Source organism: Podarcis vaucheri (genome assembly GCF_965113315.1).
Source record: "Podarcis vaucheri genome assembly, chromosome: 12".
NCBI lineage: Eukaryota > Metazoa > Chordata > Lepidosauria > Squamata > Lacertidae > Podarcis > Podarcis vaucheri.
The window spans coordinates 36,608,491-36,629,706 of NC_138750.1; the positions used below are offsets into that span (position 1 = coordinate 36,608,491).

A 21,216-nucleotide genomic window follows, 5' to 3' on the forward strand; every position below is an offset into this window, starting at 1 on the left:
CAGGTTGTTGAAATATTGTACAAGCATATTTGTAAGCTTCAGGGGGGAAACAGGGCATAAAAATATTTGGAGCTGCTGTGATGGCTACAGACATTCTTTCTGAGAAGTAATGCCAAATTGATTAATTCAGTACAAAATACTTCCTGAATATGGAAATTCCCTACTTCGTCAGCCAGTTTCCTGGGACAGCTGCAGGACAAGAGTGAGGCTGCGGCAGTAAAGTAGTTTTCTGACTGATTACATGGTCTCACGGTAGCCAGATTTGTGGGAGCTCTTTAGGAGATATGGGGCTTTCACCTTGGCAGGCTGCCATTTCTGCAGAAGTTAAGAGGGGCTCATCTTAACACAGTTCCACTATTTTAGGAAATGGTAAAAGAACATGTAGTCTTGGAAATTATCTTTGAGAGGGCTTTGTCCAGAAAGGCAGCCTATAAATATTTTAAATAAGCTATCCCAACTTCTGCTTGCCAATCAGATGTTAACCCATCTATCTAGAACCTCAGCCAATCTAATCTGCCTTTATGAAATGACCGGGAGCAATGTATTGTGGAATTGTATTCGCTAGAGGTGAATGATGAATTTTTTAAAAATAAATCAATCTCTAGAGTGCAGAAATGGTAGAGTGTATACACTGAGGGATCTTGTGTTGGCCAACTCAGTTGTACTGCATCTGATCATTGATAAGATCGGTCACATGATCCCATTAACAAGGGCTGAGGAGAGGGTTCAGGTCATGAAGATTTCCCATTCCACCAGCTCTATAAATACATGGCACCAGGGCTTTTTATCAGGGAGTAGTCAAGGGTACGCAGTACTGGCACCTCTTTTTTGTTGTTGTTAAAACATGTGGCACTTACTGTAACAACTTCATGGTGAGCACTATGGAAAAGAGCACTGCAAGGCACCGTATTGGCAGGAGCAAGGATATATTGATGCGTTCATGTGCTTTAGAACTCCTTTCTGCAGATAACTTTTAATATTTGTATTTTTAAAAAAATACTCAAATGAAATGTGTCATGAGTTATAGTTATTGTTATAAAATTTAAAAATGGCTGCAATTTACTGAAAATAGCACTTCCATTGTGGTAATTCTTAGAAATGGTGGGGGATATCCTATCCAAAATTCATATATCCACAGTGTCTCTGCTGAAGTAGGTTAGTGACTGGCCCAAGTTTACCTAGTGAGCTTTGTGTCTGGGTGAATTTGAAGCTTCCCAATCTAAGTCAGGTAACTTGACAGCTAGAAGAAAGGGAGAGCACAGTTTACCAGCCCAAAGGCCTTTGGGGCAACAGTGCCTACAGCTTTCTGGGTAGATCATCATGGTCAGAGGGAGACCAACTCAGATTCCATTCAGAAGCTGGCGAAGAAGCAGCAGCTGCTGCAATGCTTCTTTTCCTCTTCCCCTCACCAATCTATATTTCTTCTGCATCCCTCTGTTGCATTGTGAGCCTGTGGGCAGAGAAGGTCTCATTTTTTAATATCTGTATGGCACTTAGAAGATGTTAAAAATCACCAAAGTGCTCAATATTAAACTATGCTGGCTTAATACTCACTTCAAAAAAAATGTGAATGGGTGGCCGGGGTTGGGGTTGGAGAAAGCCACCTACTGAAGAAAAAAAACACATACATAAAACTAGAATTTGACACTCATGTTGAACTGTTTGTTAAATATTTTTTAAAATCCTAGAACTGCTGCCTCACCTACAGTTTATAAGAAGAACAGAAAATTTGATCGTACTCTTTCTTCCAACGTTGTTATTTCATCACTAATTTTTTTTAATGAATGAATGAATTGATGCATTGTTCTTGTTTTGCAATCATAAAACTCAATAAATATATTTTTAAAAACAGTTCTGTGGTAGAGAAAATAACATAAATTTAAAACTCTTGGTATTGAGCTGTTACAACGGTAAGACTTGGAGCGGGGTAGACAATTCCAGAGATCTCCCACTTCTTTACTGAGTGTTTGTTTGATCATCAGAATACAGTGGTACCTCTAGTTACGTACTTAATTCATTTTGGGGGTCCGTTCTTAACCTGAAACTGTTCTTAACCTGAAGCACCACTTTAGCTAATGGGGCCTCCCGCTGCTGCCGGAATAGGCTTTCTGTTCTCATCCTGAAGCAAAGTTCTTAACCCGAGGTACTATTTCTGGGGCAGCAGAGTCTGTAACCTGAAGCGTATGTAACCCGAGGTACCACTGTATTGGGGCACCTGGGCACTCGTTCTATTGTGGCTATAGTTCTTGCCCCTTTTTTTCTCTTCTCTAGCCAGTCCTTCCGACTGACAAGCCAAGCAGGTGAGACAGACTACAGTGGTACCTCGGGTTACATACGCTTCAGGTTACAGACTCCACTAACCCTGAAATAGTGCTTCAGGTTAAGAACTTTACCTCAGGATGAGAACAGAAATCGTGCTCCGGGGGCATGGCAGCAGGAGGCCCCATTAGCTAAAGTGGTGCTTGAGGTTAAGAACAGTTTCAGGTTAAGTATGGACCTCCGGAACGAATTAAGTACTTAACCCGAGGTACCACTGTACCTGTGTGTGGCTGCTTCAGTCCCTTTTACCCAGGAGCTCCAGACTTAGGATTTAGTAGGCTGAGAGCAGGGCAACTAAATAGCAAAATGAGGGGGGCAAAGGGATATTTCCTACTATGGCTACTACCCCCATCCGTCTAGCCAGTGGCCTGATGAAGGCCAGTCACGTGGACACAAAAGGGGCAAGAGATCAAAACAAGTCCTTTTAAAGCAGATAAGCTTTAAGATAGCAATGTGCAATGCGTATTGCGAGCGGTGAAAGTTATTACTATGAAAGCCCATCATTTGCAAATGATCTGGATCTGAATCGTCTGTCATAAATATAACTGCATGCCTCACTCTTGCACTGTTCAGATGGGTAAGGCTTTGTTTTTGCTTTAGACAAAATAAATAGTACAAGCCAGTTCTTCAAAATTTAAAAATATTTTTTATTCAGCTTAGTACAGAGCCAGTGTTTGCAACTTATTGCAAAGTCAATTACCACTTCTTGATTGTCAGATGCGTTAACAAATGAGACTAATTTAGCCAACCAGATGGAATTTTAGGGGGTTTGCTTTGAAACATGTTCTGTGAATTACCCATTTTAATTGTCTCCTTTCTGAAAACGGCTACGCTAACAATAAACCTAAACAATTACTCTGGAGCAGCCTAGATATGTGCTGTGCACACAAAGGTGTGCAATCAATACTTTGCTATTCCAATTGAGGAATTGCCGGAAGCCTCCCTTGGAGCAGAGAGGATTCACACAGGCATTTAAGAAACTTTATTGGTATTTGAAGTTCTTCTTGACACATGATGAGGGTCTTCTATTATATGGAATTCAAAAGCAAATAAACAATTGCACTTCTACAGTAATTAAAAGCAGGCCCAGAAAAAACAATCTTTCACCAGAAGCTACTGCTCAAAGCTCTGGTTTTTGTGACGTATTTAAAATGTTTTAGCTTTGTAAGAATAGCCAGAGAAGTAGTCCATCTTTGCCCAACCAGAGAGTGAGTATAGGTCGTGCCATATAATATTTGAGGTAAAATAAGGTTGCATGTGTTTCTGGCAATGATTAGGTATGGTATTACCATATAAGGCACAATCCCAGCAACATGAATGTTAAGAACATTCAAGGTAAGTAACTCTTAGAATAGATCTTTTGGATATTTTTTCCTCACTTACAGAATCTTCCCAATTCAGCTTACTGAAATGTAAGCAGAGATCAGCAGGAGTCCTGGGAGTTACTTCTTTGGTAAGATGTTCATATACTTGCATATAATAGAAAGCATGACCTCATCAGCACCAGCTCCTATGGAGAGCAATCTAGAGTCTCTGCGAAGGAAAAACAAAGCAAAAATAACATTGGCAAAACGAAGATTGTCCCATCTGGCAACTTTTAAACACAACTGCAGTTAGGTGTTCTTATTACTGCATAGAGTGTTAGGTTCTGAAAGAAGTTACCTTCTGCCCAATTAAATGAATGAACCAGTAAGTCACTGTTTAGTTTAAAATGCAAATTGACTCTTTGGAAATTGAATCTCTTCAGCTGAGCCTCAGTATCATGTAGTCAAAAAACAACTACACACAGCCAGCCCCCATTTTTCTAGGGAAAGGGCATGGCTGGCTGGAACGCTTGACAAGAGCATTCCGCAACTTTTTCTTGCAGATCCCTCCTCTTGCTTTAATTCCTTACAAGCATGGGGAAGGACTGTGCCTCAGTGGTATGCTCTGCATGCAGAAGGTCCCCGAGTATCTCCAGGTAGAGCTAGCAATTTCCTGTCTGAAATCCTGGAGAGCCTCTGCCCCGTCAGTGTAGACAATATTCCACAGGATGGACCTATAGTCTGACTTGGTATATGGCAGGTTCCTATGTTCCTCAGGGAAAAGCTCTGAATATTTAACCCTCTGTGCCCATGGTGGCAGCCCAGTCTTTGAAGTGAATGGGGAAACTTACCAACAATATATTCACCCAATGGGACAATATATGTGTGCCTCCTCCCATATGAAAGAATTGCTGGGTTGAAATAACTACAGTAGCTGGTCAAATTAATTTGCCCAAGCAAGTGGGATTTCTAAACTACTTGCATGAGAAACACAATATTTAAAATAATGTGCACTTGTGGTAAGGGACACATACCCACAATGTGTCCATTTGTACAATCATATAGCCAAGGTATTCCATGAAAACTCTTGTATAAGCAAAAAGAGTGACACAGAGAAGGAAGTTGATAAATAGAAATCCCAGAGCGTGGCAATTGAGGTAAGCAGACTTTTTGTAAATTAATTCTTCCACAGCACTAGAGGGGGAAATGATTCCATAGCCAAGAGCAATTTTGGAAAGTTTGATCCAGGAATAAGACAGCTGACGGACTTGCATGGTGCCTGACTAAAGTATTCCTCTATGGAGCAACTTGCAGCCCAAACGCAGCAGCCAGATGCTATGGGATATGATGGCTGTAGTAATGCAAACTGACCTATGCGTCAGACGCTTACTAAAGGCTGTGCAGCAGAAACATCACCAGGGAGTGAGGTTAAGGGTGCATGCTGCTCAGTTATGAGAGACAAATCTCCCTCCTGTGACAACGTCATTGACAACAGTCATAAAGTCTGAGCAAAAGTAGCAGCATTTATCGAAAAGCTTTCCATGTCCCCAGAAAAATAAAATGTAGTTCGTTCTATGACTACGTAATACTGTATATCTGGTGAGGGTGGGCGGGCAAGGGGGATGAGGAATGAAGTCAATCTCTGACTTTCATTTGGGACAGCAAAGAACAGTTTTTCTAAGGAATTTACCAAATATTCTTGCAGAAAGGAAGAATAGAAAGGCAGGGAGGGGACTGTCTGTAGCATTCCTGCTACCGCCCCTTCAGCCTGGCCAGGATTCAAAGACGGATACTTGCACATACAACTGGAACTTATAAATTGCATTTGGCTGAAGAGTTTCAATTCCCAAAAGTACAATTTGCATTTTAAACTAAACCGCGAACAAAGGGCATGATTTTTGCTGAAAGACCGATGCTTTGCATCTGGCTCATAAATGGACATAAGACAGAACAGGTAAAGAAAGTCCTTTAGAAAGTCTTTCAAGCCAATGACAGCTGGAAGGCACAAGCAGAATTCGCTGATCTGACAGCCCAAAATAATACTTCTGCCATATTTTTTAAAAAAAAACCATACCAGAGGAGTTAATAATTTATGTAATGAGGTTGTTCCAGGCCAAATCACTAACCCAGCTCTAGTTTTACACTTCCGGGAGCAATTCAATCTAAATTTCTGAGGGCTATTCTTCAAACACCGCATTGCATGCCCAATGCTGCCCTGTGTCGAGGTCAGCCTTCAGAAGGCCAAAGCCGGGGCTTGGCTTGCCATTTTCAACTTTGCCTGAAGCTCACCTTCCATCCAACTGGCTCAGCCCCACTCACCCTTCAGGATGGCTTTCAGTCTGTATGGGTTAAGCCAACCCACAAATGCCAGCTATATGGATTATCCCTGGGCTCCCTCATCCCTCTGGGACATGAAAAGGCTGGAGTGGCTCTCAAACGGCCTACTGTAAGATGTTGAATGGCAGCACAGTTTAGGTTCAACCTCCAACCACACTCTGACTGACAGAGCACCCCAGCCACTCAATAAGCCAACTCTCTATCTCTATACTCTAGGTCAAAAAGCATTGCGGAGCTTTCATTCTGGCATGCCTAAAGGCTATTTCCTCAGCAATGCTGGAGGCAAGCTACCAAGACTGCAAGTGCCAGTGTGCTTCTGGAGAGGTTGAGTTTGCAACCCATGTCCTCCCACATGGCTCCGTTTATGGAGATCTGCTAGAAAGCAACACGCGCCAGGAACTGTTGTTAATTTTTTTAATGCTGATGACCATTTTAATTCATTTTATGCTACTTTTATTACTTTGTTTTATTTCATTTCCCCCCTTATTATATACATATGGATAATATGTTCTATGTACTCCTTACCCTGGTTTCTTAATGCTGGCCATTGACTGTAATAATAAACATTTGAACTAAACAGTGGCTTGCCTATTTAGCAGGAGTCTCGTGTGTGTGTGTGTGTGTGTGTGTGTGTGTGTGTGTGTGTACACACTTCTGAATTCCATCAATTGAGCTTAAAATACCAAATTGTGATGTACTGCTTAAAGCAGGGTTGTGAAGAAATATGTTGGATGCATGGATGTAATAACATAAAGATACCTTCCCCATATTGATATTAACTCCAAGCATACAACACCTTGCATTCTGAGAAACAAAACATTTAAATCAAAGGTTATTTCTTCTATCTATATATTGATCACAGAGTATTCACTCACCTGTAGAGTCTGCTCACAAGCACCTCATTAGTGAACCCCATTCCTCCCCAGAACTGGAGACAACTATCTGTTAACTCCCGAGCCAGACGCCCTGCCTTTAATTTAGCCATGGATGCAAATTTGGTCACATCATTGCCACAGATATACAGAGCTATAATAAAAAAGACATAAAGAATACATTTTAAGAATGCCTATATGGATATTTTGTTTGTTAGGTTTTATAGTTTATATGTCTTTCTTCCATCATGGAACCCAAGGCGGCATACTTGCAGTTCCATCCAAGCAGAGACCACAGCCAGACCTGCTTAGCTGAAGCAAGATGGTGGCTTAATGTGTCTCCATGGATGATAGGGCTATCAATGGCTGCTAGTCAAAGGTGGTATGTCTGAATACCGCTTGCTGGGATTCACAGGTGGGGAGAGTGGTACTGAGCTCATGTCCTGCTTCTGGGCTTCCCAGAGGCATCTGGCTGGATGTTGTTGCATGAGCTGGGCCTTTGATCTGATCCAACAAGCAGATAAATCCTAACAAAATAGTATGGGGGTTTCCCCCCAATACTGTCTGTGCATGACTGTAACAGACTCCGGCTTGCACAACAGGACTTCACTTTCTCCTCCAGCCTGCAGTCTCCCGAGGACCCTCAAAATCTGCTCTGGAAATTTGAGGATGGGAATCTCTCCCCCCGGTCAAGCAGATATCTGAAGCAAAACTTCAATCCACTTACCAATAGCCCGATAGAGTAAAGATCGAAGGAGTTCCACCTCCGTCGCTAATTCTGCCAGACGAAAGTGCACTGTTTGGTTATGAAGTATTGGCTGGTTGAATGCCTTACGCTGGCGAGTGTAATCGACCGTCTCTTGTATCACATTCTCCAGTGGCACCAAAACTATAGGAATTGGAGAATGAAAGAGGAAGTGAGTTTAATGAATGACTTTTCCACAAAGGTTATGAACCCTAACCCTTTGTATTTGCCGGAGAAGTGGCCCATAACGACAAGGGTAAATATGGTTGTGTGTGTGGCCCTAGAGACTGTGGTTAAACAATGACTGCTTCGTTCAGACTTAGTTCACACACCCATGCGCATCGTTCCATTGCTCTTCTTCACAGGCGTTTCTGTGAATGGACCACTGAAAAGCATTGTGGGCGAGAAGATGAGAGGCAAAAATGAAAGTTTCACCCGTGACAACCTGTTCACTCATGCAAGTCCTCAAGCAACAAACAGGAATGTTCATTCACAGAGGGCCCGATTCCCCAATTCAGGGTAGATTAACTTGCGACCTCCAAACAAGTTACTGTTTGGAAACAGCTTTAAAGGACATTATATGTCATATGTCTTGGAATGGATCACTAAGGTATTAATTTACTTACAGCACGTGTTTCCTTGAAAATAAGTCCTACTGTGCTCTATGGTGTTTACTGCCTGGAAACGACACTTAACGCCCCATGGCTCATGCTAGCAGCTCTGAGAGACCCTAGGGGATGGGGGAATCCAATGTACACCTGTGTATAGGCTTGTTCACCTGTTAACAGTTCTAAGGAGAAATCTCCACCTGGGAAGAGTCCAATACATTCTCTCAAGCAACCCTCCTAATGGGGGAAATGTGAATCAGGATATACTGTGTCTATTTGAACACTGTTACTCCTTTCTTTTCCTCTCTCCCCACCTCTCTTTCTCTCTCACTGTCACTCCTCACACACAGAGATGCACACGCAACCCCAAAAAAACTCCCTTTTCCTTTCATTGCATGAGTTACATTTCATACTCAAATAAAATGTGGTTGCACTCTGGTTTGGTTGTAACTTTTATCTCATGGCAAGGGGCAAGGCCCATATCCAAGACTCTTACTGGCTTGAGACGCCCCCTTCTCCCCCCCCAAAGTAGAAAGTGAATAGGTCCATCACTCCATGAGAATGGCGACTGCTCCTCACACTTCTGTCTTGCCGAACGCTCCACCTTTCACACAAGAAGGCAACATTTGTGAGGTGTTTTCTGACACAGAAGAGAAGCTTGTGAGGAGCTTTGCATGTGTGTTAGAGCTTCTGTGGGACTCTGGATTGCGACAAAATAGAGCTTACAGTACTTTGTTCACCAAGAATTCACCCCAGGAATCTCAGCCAAATCCTATTCCCACTGAGCCACAGCAAACACCACTTTATAAACCATCACAGTGGCAAAACTGTTTTCAAGGGTTGAGAAGGGAGAGAAATCTGCTTAATCTTCAGCGTTAGTGCTTAAGAATCCATTAGTTGCAAAGCAACTGGGAACCTTCCTTTGTTAAGACGTTTTCATGTCCCAGGCGAGTTCTCAGCGTAACACTGAAGGAAAATGACTCTTAAGTGTTACTGTGCCTCTGTGAACATTTGACACTGCCTGCCATTTTCCATTCCCCCTGCTGCTTCCGCACAACAAATGTGTAGCCAAAAATAGTTATTCCCAGCATTCATGTGAAAACATATCCAGCTTCTCAAGCTGAAGTTGCTTTGTTGCTATTTTACAGCTCACTTAGCAAACTCAGGCTTCACTTTGTCCAGGATGTTGTGGCAGCGCCATGTCCCCTGGGTCGCCTCCTGACATCAAACAGGCACCTTCACTCTGCTGGTCTAGGCAGTGGCTGAAGAAACTTCTGTCTCAGAAAACCTATCCAGACGTTGTACTTAAATGTCTGGCTGATATTATATATGTTTTTAATTGGTTTGTATATTTTTGTCATGTTAATCATAGAATCGTAGAATTGGAAAGGGACCACGAGGGTCATGGAGTCCAACCCCCCTGCAACACAGGAATCTCTTGCCCAGTGCGGCACTCGAACCCATGACCATGAGATTAAGTCTCATGCTCTACTGAGGTACCTGTTCTATATATAACTACAATTGTATACCGCTTGGATAATTTGATCTTATTTTTTAACAAGTGGTTTATAAATTTTCAAAATGAATAAAATACTTAAGACCTGTGTGCCCTGATAGAATTATTATTAATTACCTGCTCTTTGCTCTTAAGATCCCAGGGTGGGTTACAATGTTATAACACAGTAGTCCTCCTAGTGGTGCAGCAGTACAATTGCTGGCACATTTGCAAAGCTAAGCAGGGTCTGGTATGGTTTCAAATTGGGTGGGGGACTGTGTTTTGGGATTCCTGCATTGTTGAACTAGATGACCCTGAGGATCCCTCTTCAACTCTACAATTCTATGACTGCATGAGTATTAAAAAATGGTTTAAAACAACATAAAAAGGTCAAATTAATAAAAACATTGTCCAGTAGCACCTTAGAGACCAACTAAGTTTGTTCTGGTTATAAGCTTTCATGTGCATTCACACTTCTTCAGATGGTCTCTAAGGTGCTACTGGACAATTTTTTTTTATTTTGACTGCGTCAGACCAACACGTCTACCTACCTGAAAATAAAAAGAAAGTGTGTCCTAAAAATATGCAACTCAAGTGTCAAAAGCCAGGATAAAGAGGTATGTATATTCAGCATTTGCTGGAAGCTGTATAATGAAGGTGCCAGACGCACCTCTGTGGGGAGGGAGTTGCACTAGTGGTAAAAGATAAAGGACCCCTGGACGGTTGTCCAGTCAAAGGCGACTGGGGTTGTGGTGCTCATCTTGTTTTCAGGTTGACGGAGCCGGCGTTTGTCCACAGTGGAACACTGTGACAGAAAGCAGAGCGCACGGAAACGCCCTTTACCTTCCTGCTGCAGCAGTACCTATTTATCTACTTGCACTGGTGTTCTTTCGAACTGCTAGGTTGGCAGAAGCTGGGACAGAGCAATGGGAGCTCACTCGATTGCGGGGATTCGAACCACTGACCACCTGATCAGCAAGCCCAAGAGGCTCAGTGGTTTAGACCACAGCGCCACCCATCACACACCTTTTACAAGTGTTAATCTGTATTTCATACCATAGGTTTATTTCAATTTGCAAACTGCCTTGGGTACCTTGGCAGAAAGGTGGCATACAGTATAAATAAAACAAGGGGGAATTAGCGGAGATTGGAATGCAGGCATTCCCTTGGTCTCTTCATGAAAGTCTCCGGCTTTAATTGCCATGCTGTTTTAACAGCCTGGTGTATTTCTAATTGTTTTGTACTTAAACAATGTTGTGTAATTAGTTTTCATGTTTTGCAAACCACTTGAGTGCTACCTTGACATTAAGCAGTATATATGAATCAATAAAATGGGTTGTATGCAATGCTGGGCATAGTCAAAACAGGCCCACTGAAATTAATTGGCATGGCTAAAGTAGGTCTATTAATTTCAATAGGTCTGCTCTGAGTAGGAGCTGGTTGGCAGCAACCCAATAATACTTTGTTTCCCATAAGGACTGCAGAAGCGGAATTCAATCATTAATTTGTTGCACTTATTATAAGTACATATGAAAGTGATCTCTATAATAAAATTAAGAAAATGGCATTTCCAACAGAGAGTTTTGTTTTTGTTTTTTTAATCCATCGTAATGGCATTGTGAAGCAGATGGCAGTGCTATATGGGTAATAACAAATGCACTAAAAATCCTAGTTAAGGAAAGAAAGAAAAATGTTAATTTCTTAGTTTTGGGTGCTGAGCGAAGCAGAGGGTAAGATTAAGTGCAAGAAAATTCTACACATTTTCTAGGAGGACCTTTTCATAATAAGCATGTACAGCTGAGTTCTGAAAGGCCCTCTGGAAAATTTACAACCGCTAACTTATAAGAACATAGGGAGCTGCCTCTTACTGAGTCAGAAACAGAACTTTTTGTTCCATTTGTGGACTCCTCCTGCTTGTTGAACTTTCATTTGTGTATTTTTCTGCACATAGAATGTCAAGGATGCAGAAGGGAGGAAAAAACTGACTTTGCCAGCGCATACCAAAGTATTTGGTGTTCAGCAAAAATAAGGGCTTTCAAAATGCCCATCAAGATATGGCTGTGATCTACCACTAAAATGCATTTTGTAAGTTGTTATGTAAGGGACAGGCTTTATCACTGCCCAGAGGACTTACTGTTGGCTACTCCCCACATTCGCTCCTCTTGGAATTGCAACATCTGGTATGTAAAGCCCATTCCTTCCTCCCCAATGAGGTATTTTCTGGGAACTCTGACATCTTCAAAAAAGATTTGTGCCGTGTCGGATGACCGCATGCCCATCTTGTCGATTTTCTTAGCAATGTGAACACCTAAAAATAAGGGTTCGTGGAAAAAGTGACAGGAAACAATTAGTCCCAAATGTACTGTGGTATTTTGTTTTTAAAAGGTATAACCAAGAGTCTTCCTTTTTAAACACATAAGATTTTAAAATTTAAGAACACATGCAAGTGTGTGTGTATTTAAAAAACCCCAAGATAAGGTAAATACTTCCATTTCTACCTCATCTGTAAAAGCGGTGGGGCTGTTGTTAATCAGCAAATCAGAATTCTCAAGATCTAAAAAAGGTCTTGCTTTTCATAATCCTGAAAACAGGAACAGCTTCCTAATGAGAGTAAGCTGAATTTTAAAGTGAAAAATGTCAAAACTGCCCAGGTTGCTTATTATGGTAAAACGTTAGAATCTTGATTAATAAAGGAAACAAAACGTGTAAAAAAAATTACAGAGAATTAGTATGAAATTTGTTCAGTCTTTCAGAGCATCATTCAAGTATCTAAACCCTTGAGAATGTACCCTCCATTCCCATCCAGAATATGGTTCTGAGAGCAAAACACCCGCAACAATTAACCTCAGGTCATTCCAGGATAAGTGAGCTTTTAAAAAAGAAAAGAAAAGCATTTGGAGAAAATGGGAAGGAGTGGGTTGAGAGAAGGGGAAATTTCATCTTTGTTCTCTTTGCTGGGTGGAGGTCAGAATGAAATAGATAAATGCTATTTTCTTTAAGGTCACATGACCCGAGACAGTCAGCAAAACAAGGCTGCGGAATCATCCTGGGCTTTCTTCTCTTTTTAACCATGTGTTGGCATGGCAGGGATAAGCAGCTGTGTGTCGGACTATATGGAAGCTAGCTGCCTTAGACCAAGTCAAGCCATTGGTCTGCCTAGCTCAGTATCGTTCACTCTGGCTGCCAACAGCCTCCCAGGGTTCCCCCATGGAGCTGGAGGCAGTGTACATGGTTTCCCCTTCCCTATTTAATCCCATGAGCCTCTAGGGCTCTTCCACGTAATGTTTCAATCTTGCGTGTGTAATTAAGCCCATTAGCAGAATGGAGTTCACAGTGACGCATGGAAAAACGAAAGCATGATTGAAAACATCCTCCAGATTCCAAATTCAAATAAGTTTCTGCATCTTGGCTGCGTAGCAAAGTCCTAATTTGTTATGTTTCTAAGGCCGCTTGGTTAGAACTGCACGCACATTTGTAATTCCAAAGGAAACAAAAGTCCACAGAATGATAATCAAAGCAGCTGGATTCAGTAAGGTTCAAAAACTAAGAGAGGTTAGGAACAAAACAAAGAAGAAATAATTCAGGATTACTGGCCATTTTTAAAAGAAAAAAACAAACGGGCTGCAAGTTTAGCTATGTTATGACCAGACTTAATTTTGGTGAAGTCCATAAACTCAGTTCACCTAAATTTTAATTGATCTCAGTCACGGTATTATCATTCCTTCCATTTGCATGTTCAGGCAGTGGGTGCTGTTTACTTATGTAGCCCAAACATCACCACCCACACACAAGGGAAGATATTAGCAGGCTTGAGCAGGGCAGAACCCAAGATTCACAGAAGTACAAAAAATATTGCGGGTGGGGGGGAACCCCTAAGGAGGAAGGAGAAAACTCCAAAGCCAGCCTAATGAGAACTGGGGGTGCTCAATGGCCACAGAATGCTGACAGACCATTGTGGGAGGGTGGTAGCGTTAATGGAACCCTGAACAGAGGCACTGCATGCTGCAACATTTCGTTGCGGATTCCACCTGTCCTTCTCCAATGCAGAAGAGGGGAGGGATCAGCCCTGAAGATGCATGAGAAGTTTGTTGGTTTGTTCTTTTAACGGAAAAGGAGCAGTTAATGGAACAAAAGTCCTTTCATAATAAATGGAAATATTTTCATCTGAGATTGTGGGCAGTGCCGACAGTGGAGATTCCAGTCTTATCTGGGGGGAGAACAGTAATTTTCCCATGCAGAAAACATACTGACTCTGATGCAGGAAACCCTACGATGGTCTGTTCCTATCGAAATCGGCCACAACTATCTACTTATCCTTAAGTTGACCTGGAGGCCTTCACCAGTTGTCCACAAAGTCTCTGAGATCCCCCTCGCTGCCTCACAGCATCATGAGATGCTGAGAGTGGTCGTCTCTTTCTCCCATGAAAACTACGCAGAGCTGGAGAAGGAAGTTTCAGCTCTGTGTGCTTTTCAATTGTCATTGCCAATCTCAACTCTACATACAGTGGTACCTTGGGTTAAGAACTTAATTCATTCTGGAGGTCCGTTCTTAACCTGAAACTGTTCTTCACCTGAAGCACCACTTTAGCTAATGGGGCCTCCTGGTGCCGCCACGCTGCCGCCGCACGATTTCTGTTCTCAACCTGAAGCAAAGTTCTTAACCCGAGGCACTATTTCTGGGTTTGCGGAGTCTGTAACCTGAAGCGTCTGTAACCTGAGGTACCACTGTATATGTCTTTGGACATATTAAACTGACCCCAGCTTCAACCATATTTTGTAAAGAAGGATGGTGATGGCTCTGGGTTTTCATTGGTTTGGACCCCGAATTGCTCCTTTGTCAACTGTAAAGTGTCGGGGGGAAGCAATTTCTACAAACAGCCGTTTCACCTGAAGCCCCGACCACCACCATATCCCACATCACTCCCAAGCCGCCTCCAGCTCCCAGGAGCAGATTGTAGGAAGGGAGGTGAGGGGGTTGCAGAAAGGGAAAAGGTAAGGCAGTAAAGCCTATTTCATGAACTGTTTTAAATTCATGGGTGGAAAGTTGGGATTCTGGCCATCAGGTTTCCAGGTCACCTAATGAAGTTAAGCAACAAAAACAGTTTATACAGCAAAGAAATATATCTATCTATCTATCTCCTGGCTGTAGCTTTGGTGACCATTCTCCAAGACATATTAGATTGATAGCACTATTGTTCAGTGTGTTTGGATGTTTCAAGCCGTGTTTTTACAAGTATTATTTTTTTTTAAAGAAAATAGAAATCTGTGGGTTCCTTATCTATTCCTACAATAGGTTACAAGTTTCCACATCAAACACATTTCTAAGAGAAAGATGGTTTTAAATTTCCGCTGCTTGGGGTGAGGGAAGGGGTAGAGACTATGCATAAAATATTTACTTTCCTTTCGTTCCCATTTCTCATTTCCCACCCATCCCCCCTGCGACTTTCAAACCATGACATATCATTTAGCCTCTCTCAAATGTGATTGATTACTTTAAGAGAGTATCTCATTTCCAGGCAACACTGTTTTCATTTGAGGATGGAAGGACAGGTTAGGGAGGTCAGAACAGAAGATGTTCCAGCCCTCCAATTTTTGGTACTACTGCCATTTCCCCATATAATTTATTATATTTGCATCCTGCCTTTGTTGCATCATGGAACTGAAGGCAGCAGACTTGCAGTTCCCAGGCAGTCACCCATCCAGGCACAGGCCAGACCCGGACCTGCTTAGCTTCAGCAAGTTGGTGGCTTCATGCGCCTTCACGTGCCTTCACAAACACTCACAAAGACACCAGTTTTATTACCAGGTAGCTTCATCGGCAGACACAGAAGAGATTTGTTTCTGTGAGGTGGTCCATCACTAGTGTTTGCCAGCAAGCACATCCAATCTGCCTGACAACCAGATGTAATCCACATTTTGCCACCATTTATAATATAGTCGTCTCCTTTTCTTACAGCCTTCGTCTTGATGCCTATTCAAAAGTAAAGAAGTTGTTAGGTGTACCTGTTTCAGAAATTCAGGCTGCACAGGGCTTTGTGTAACAGCACCAGCATACTGGAACTTAGCCTAGTAGCTAACTGGCAGCCAGTGCAATTCTTTCAGCAGTTGTGTAACACGATGGTTATAGTCTGCCCTAGTGAGCTGAGTTGAGCCACTGCATTCTGCACTAACTACAGCTTCTGAACCAACCTCAGAGGCAGCCCCACATGTTGCCATTTGCATTGCAATATCATGCAAAACACTAGGCCCTTTCCCCCCTGCAAGAGCCCATTCTGCAAAGCTTTTTCATAACAGCACGCAATGTCCCAAATGCTGTAAGATTATGATCCACAACCCTGATGAGGAACCCTTGTCACCACCAGCTCAGGAAGCCCACTCGCAGAGAATCCTTTCCATACCCAAGGTCCCAGTTTTGTGTAATTTCAATAGCCCTCTGCAAGCTAGTAAGTCGCAGCTCTGGCAAGAGTGATCTGCTCTCCCCACTGCAGCCGCTTGACATGGAGGAAGAGGGAGGGGAAAGCAGTGGTCCCTCCCACTTTAAGTATGGCTCCACCTATCAGTGGCATGCAGCCCTTGACAGATTGCCTTGGAGAGAACGTGACAGAAAAGGTTACTCGTCCATACCCTATAGCATAGCAACTAGCAGCTTAATCTCCTGCACATTTGTGAAACTGAGAATGTAAACACAGTTTACTGGGTGATCTCGGGCCAATCACCACCTCGCAAAATTAAAGTTTCTGTGTTGTCTGTGCGGGGCAGAGGGATTGTGTGTGCGTCACCCTGAGGAACTTGGAGGACAAGATCCAAAAACATGATGAAATGAACACCAGCTTACACGTCTTATAAAAATCCTAAGCATCGTCTATTTACTTACTTGCAACATCTGAGCCTGCACCAGGTTCACTCACTCCTAAGCAAGCCACAACATCTCCAGCTATACTTGGGGCAAGGAATTCTCTCTTCAGCTCTTCAGATCCAAATCTGCAATGTGAAATATTCAGAACATTGTTTGCTACAATTCTGCAAGTGGCATTACAATATTCCTCTCTCCCCCCCCCCCATTTTTTTTCTTTGAATGGGAGAGCAATACTTTCATTTATGTCTTTTCAAAATACATATTCAAAAGAGACAGAAGCCATGAAAATAACTTGTATGTCTGCAGAAGGGGAGAAACAAAAAGAAACCACAGTGGCTATCAAGCAAGTAAGGCAAGGGCACCAAGAGGCAACTTCTTCTAAGGAATGAGAACCAATCCAAATGGACTGGCTGGGGCAATTGACAAATGCCCTGTTTTTGCAATACCCTTCCTCTTTGCAGTCCCTGGCAAGCACCCAAAAACAAAATACTCCAAACATATAGGGACATAGGAAGCTGCCTTATACAGAAGCACCTGCTCACACAAAGGGGTTTCTTTGCCGATGACCATACTCAGTGCTTCTACGTTCATGTATTAATTTACAAGGCCCTTAACAATTTGAGTCCAGGATACCGCAACGGCCCAATATCCCTGCCCAATCACTGAGTTCTTTGGGGGAGTCGCTGTTAAGAGGCCTCTCCCCCCCCCCCCGGCGCTTGGATGCACAGCTCAAATACAACAGGAGCTGTGTGTTTAGTATTGTGGGCTCAATTTTACACAATGCCCTTCCAGTTGGGGGACAAGCGGCTTCCCTCCTTCCTGAACCTCCAAACCTCCAGAGTCTACCGTGGACTTCTCTTTTTTGCAAGCAAGCAAGCAGGCAAGCAAGCATTTTAACTAAAGTTTGATTTTATAGATTTAACTGATTTTTTCTGTATTGTGTTTTTGTAAACCACTTAGAGATTTATTATAAATTGCTCAGACAAATAAAGATAATTGCATAAATGTGCAGACTTCGACACAGCCCTGCTCCTGCCCTACATGCAAACCATCCGTGAACGGAACCGATGTTTCAATTCCAGAACAAAATGTGAATGCAATTCTGTTGAATGGAGTTACAAAGAAGAGATTTATAAGGGCATCCGAACACCATTACGTTTACCACACTCACTTCTTCCACGCAGATGCCTGTGTATCCCAGGAAAATGCTTCCCAAGTTCCCCTTAAAGAGCAATCAATATGCTTTCTGGCAGATGGGAGTCTTGCTGAACTGAACAAAAACATGTCTTAAATGCCTGCACTTCATTCTGATTTAACTGGAGGGGGGGCATTTGTTCCCTTCTCTTAATATGAAGGAGGGAGGCAGGGAGACGAGATGGTACTCTTTCTTCTTTCACATCCCACAGGGGAGGAAAAAGGAGCCGTGCGGAGCGTCGTGCAACTGAATTAATTAAATCTAGAGTGAGGAAAGTTTCTAATTAGGACTGACACTTTATGACATACCATCAGTGGGGGGAAAATTGTAGCTTCAAGTAGGAACAGCTGCAGGTGAGTTCTTTCACATTCCACATTTCATTAAACCACCCTACGCTCGCGTCTTTCTAAGCGCCACGTCAAATGACCCACTTCAAAGGAAATGGCAGGTCTTCCAGGACGAGTGCGGCACTTGGCACACACAAGTGGCGCAGCGGATCTGCACAGAAGGGCATCAAACAGCTGATAACCCAAGACTGAGCAGCAGCAATACTGAAAAGAGTCAATCTTGAGAGTCACATGCTTAGGGAGGGTTGAATATAACCATTTCTGTTTCTCTCCGTTTCTTGTTTTTCCATTCTTAAGTTTGGTTCTCCGCATCAGTTTGCAATATTATTATTATTATTATTATTATTATTATTATTATTATCATTATCAATAAAAAATGAAACAGTCCTCCTGAAAAAGTCTCCTAATAAGACACATTTCTGGAACCAATTTTTGCTCTATACGTGTTTTTGCTAAGCAAACATCCTCAATGTAACAGATTTTTTGGGTATGTTGTTGTTCACAAATATATGCGTGTACAGTATATGAATCTTCACACATGTACGCGTTACCTAGTTGAAGAAATGCATTGCAATATCTGGAGAAGTGTGAGTTTTGAAGGATGAGGGATGACTTTCTGCAGGGATTGAGTGTGTGATCAGGTTCCCTGCAGTGAACTCAGATAAGCAGCTGATTCAGCTGCATCTCCACCTGCCCCACCTGCCATCAGGTATGGGGAAAGGGGCCGTGATTGGGGGAAACAACCTTATGGGCCGAGCTGGGACCTGTGACGGGCCAAAGCTGGCTTGTGGACTGCAGACTCTCCACTCCTGCTTTAGAAGTTTTATTCAAAAATTACTTCCTCAAACCTCAGTGTTCCCTTAAGCATGGCAGTGCCACCCTTTTGTTGGAGACCTGCTATGGGCTGCACTTCCGTTGCTCCTTGAGTTTGTTATTAGAAGGAAGGCTAAGCGGTCCATTTGACCTCCTGCAATTCCTTTGGAAAATAAGTATCAGGGTAAGTGGTTTAGGGTTTATTATGAAGGACTCCCAATATAATCAGAATTTCTCATGTCGCTCTTCTGCCAACAGTGCCTGCAATTTCTGCTGCAAAGATTCTTGTGTTCCAGGCATGTCCAACAGGTCAATCGCAATCTACCTACCAGTCGATCGTGGGGTGTCTGTGGTCAATCATGGTCGAAGTTTGGTGAAGCCTCCCCCCCCCTCCAAAAGCTCAAAAACTCTGGTCATTCCCCCCCCCCCCAAAAAAAGCTCAGCAACTAAGTGTGGTCAATCCAATGGGTAGATCACTGCCAGTTTATTTATAGTGGGAGTAGATCGCAATCTCTTGTAAGTTGGACGTGCCTGTTGTATTCAGTTCTCAACCAATGTGTCCCTTCCCTGCCTCCTCCCATCTCTTTTAGTGCAGCATATTCTTGCAATTTCCATGAGACATTTGTGTAGCTTGTAAATGGATGTGATTAGTATCCCAGAGGCTGTCATTGCCACATGGTGTTGAAAAAACACAGCAAACGTAAGCCAAAACACTGGGGGAGGGGGGGGGATGAAGCCATGTGTCAGCTATTTATTGATTTGTTTAAAAACCACAGGGAAGAATTAAATATAATAAAAGCCTGTTCTGGGGAATTCTTTCCACAGTCTTATTGCATCAAGCTGCCATTTTTATCCTCAGCAGTACAATAAATGGGCCAGAGTTTGGGAGGAAGCAATCGATATGTGAAATTATGGCAACCCGCACATTGCCAGGGGGTTTATACCACACATGTTTAAAAGGAAAAAGAAAATGCTATTTGGAAAGATCTCTCTGGGGGAAGCCTTCATATCGAACAAAGAATGTTCCCATTTCTAACTTGTCTGGATAAATTCAAGAACAGGGGTGTTAATTCAGAAAGGAGTAGAGGTGGGAAGACAAGCAAAATGCATTTTACACCTGGACTTGACCAATTCCAAATTCAACTTTAACCACACGGTTGGATTACTGCAAATGACTTTTTGTGGGGCCACCCTTGGGGTTGGTCCTGAGGCTACAGGTGGTGCAGAACATGGAAGCTAGGTTGCTTGTGGGGACAAATTACCACCAGCATATAACGTATTGATTGCAGGATATTCACTGGCTGCCGCTTTGCTACTGGGTCAAGTCCAAGGTGTTGGTACTAAAATCTACAGCTCAGGACCAGGTGACTTGAGATACTACCTTAAACCCAATGGTCTGCAGGAAAGCTTCTTTGGCAAGTTTCACAAATCTCAGAAGCCTGTGCTCCAGTAACTCACAGCAGGACTTTCAGTATGACAGGCACCCATTATCTCCACTTTCTGGAAGCAGCTGAAGACATTTCTCGTCCCAACAGGCTTTCCCAGGTGGGTGAATGGGTCTCTGCCACAGGTCTCTATCCTGTATTGTTTTAGTTTTGTTTTAAATGTATCAGCTGGTTGTTGTTTTGTAATACCATTTGCTGTTTTAATTGTACACTGCCTTAAGATGATTGTGTGCAAGGCCAACAGTAATTAATGATAATGAGCCTACATGTGCTTAAATCTCAATCCACAGGCTTCCTTGATAGTTGACAACACAACAGAAGGCAATCTCTGCCCCACCAAGAAAGCATAAACAGGTTGTCTCAGAGGCTAGGGACGCCGTTGATCTGCTTCAGCTGCGGCCACTGATGTAGCCCATGCATTGGTAACCTCAAGTCTGGATTACGACAACATGCTGTATGTCAGGCTACCCTTAGCTTTGCTCTAGAAGATTTGGTCTGTAGTGCTTTTAATGACCACCTTACCCCATATGTCCAAGTAAATTACTGAGAACATTTGGGAGAACATTATTAGTGGGTCCTCTGTAGTCCAGAAGCATGACTTGTGTCAACAAGGAGCCATGCCTTGAGTGTTGTGGGCCCAACTCCATGGAACTCCCTTCTATTAGAAATCCAGCAAGCACCATCTCTGGTAGGTTTCAGATGTCAGGTGAAAGCTGTTCTATTTCAGAAGGATACTGTTTTGCTGGAAAAGCTGCACAAAAGGGCAACCAAAATGATCCCGTGGCTGGAGCAACCAACATTTTTGTCTTATTAGTTTAGGGGGGAAACTGAGCAATGGTGATGGAGACATGACAGGCATAAAAATTATGAATGGTGTGGA

General features: G+C 42.8%; 1 protein-coding gene across 1 annotated transcript in view; it reads right to left on the bottom strand.

Moving 5' to 3' along the window:
- Positions 1-2,942: 2,942 nt before the first annotated feature.
- The window catches only part of LOC309515898 (putative acyl-CoA dehydrogenase 6), a 47,940-nt gene continuing 29,666 nt past the window's right edge, over positions 2,943-21,216 (bottom strand). The window contains exons 4-9 of the mRNA XM_082194206.1: positions 16,555-16,661; positions 15,484-15,651; positions 11,815-11,988; positions 7,560-7,721; positions 6,836-6,986; positions 2,943-3,852 (exon numbers count right to left, since the gene is read on the bottom strand). Of these exons, the coding sequence (XP_082050332.1) occupies positions 3,762-3,852; positions 6,836-6,986; positions 7,560-7,721; positions 11,815-11,988; positions 15,484-15,651; positions 16,555-16,661 (853 nt within the window). The 3' untranslated portion in view covers positions 2,943-3,761. The remainder of the gene's footprint in view (positions 3,853-6,835; positions 6,987-7,559; positions 7,722-11,814; positions 11,989-15,483; positions 15,652-16,554; positions 16,662-21,216) is intronic.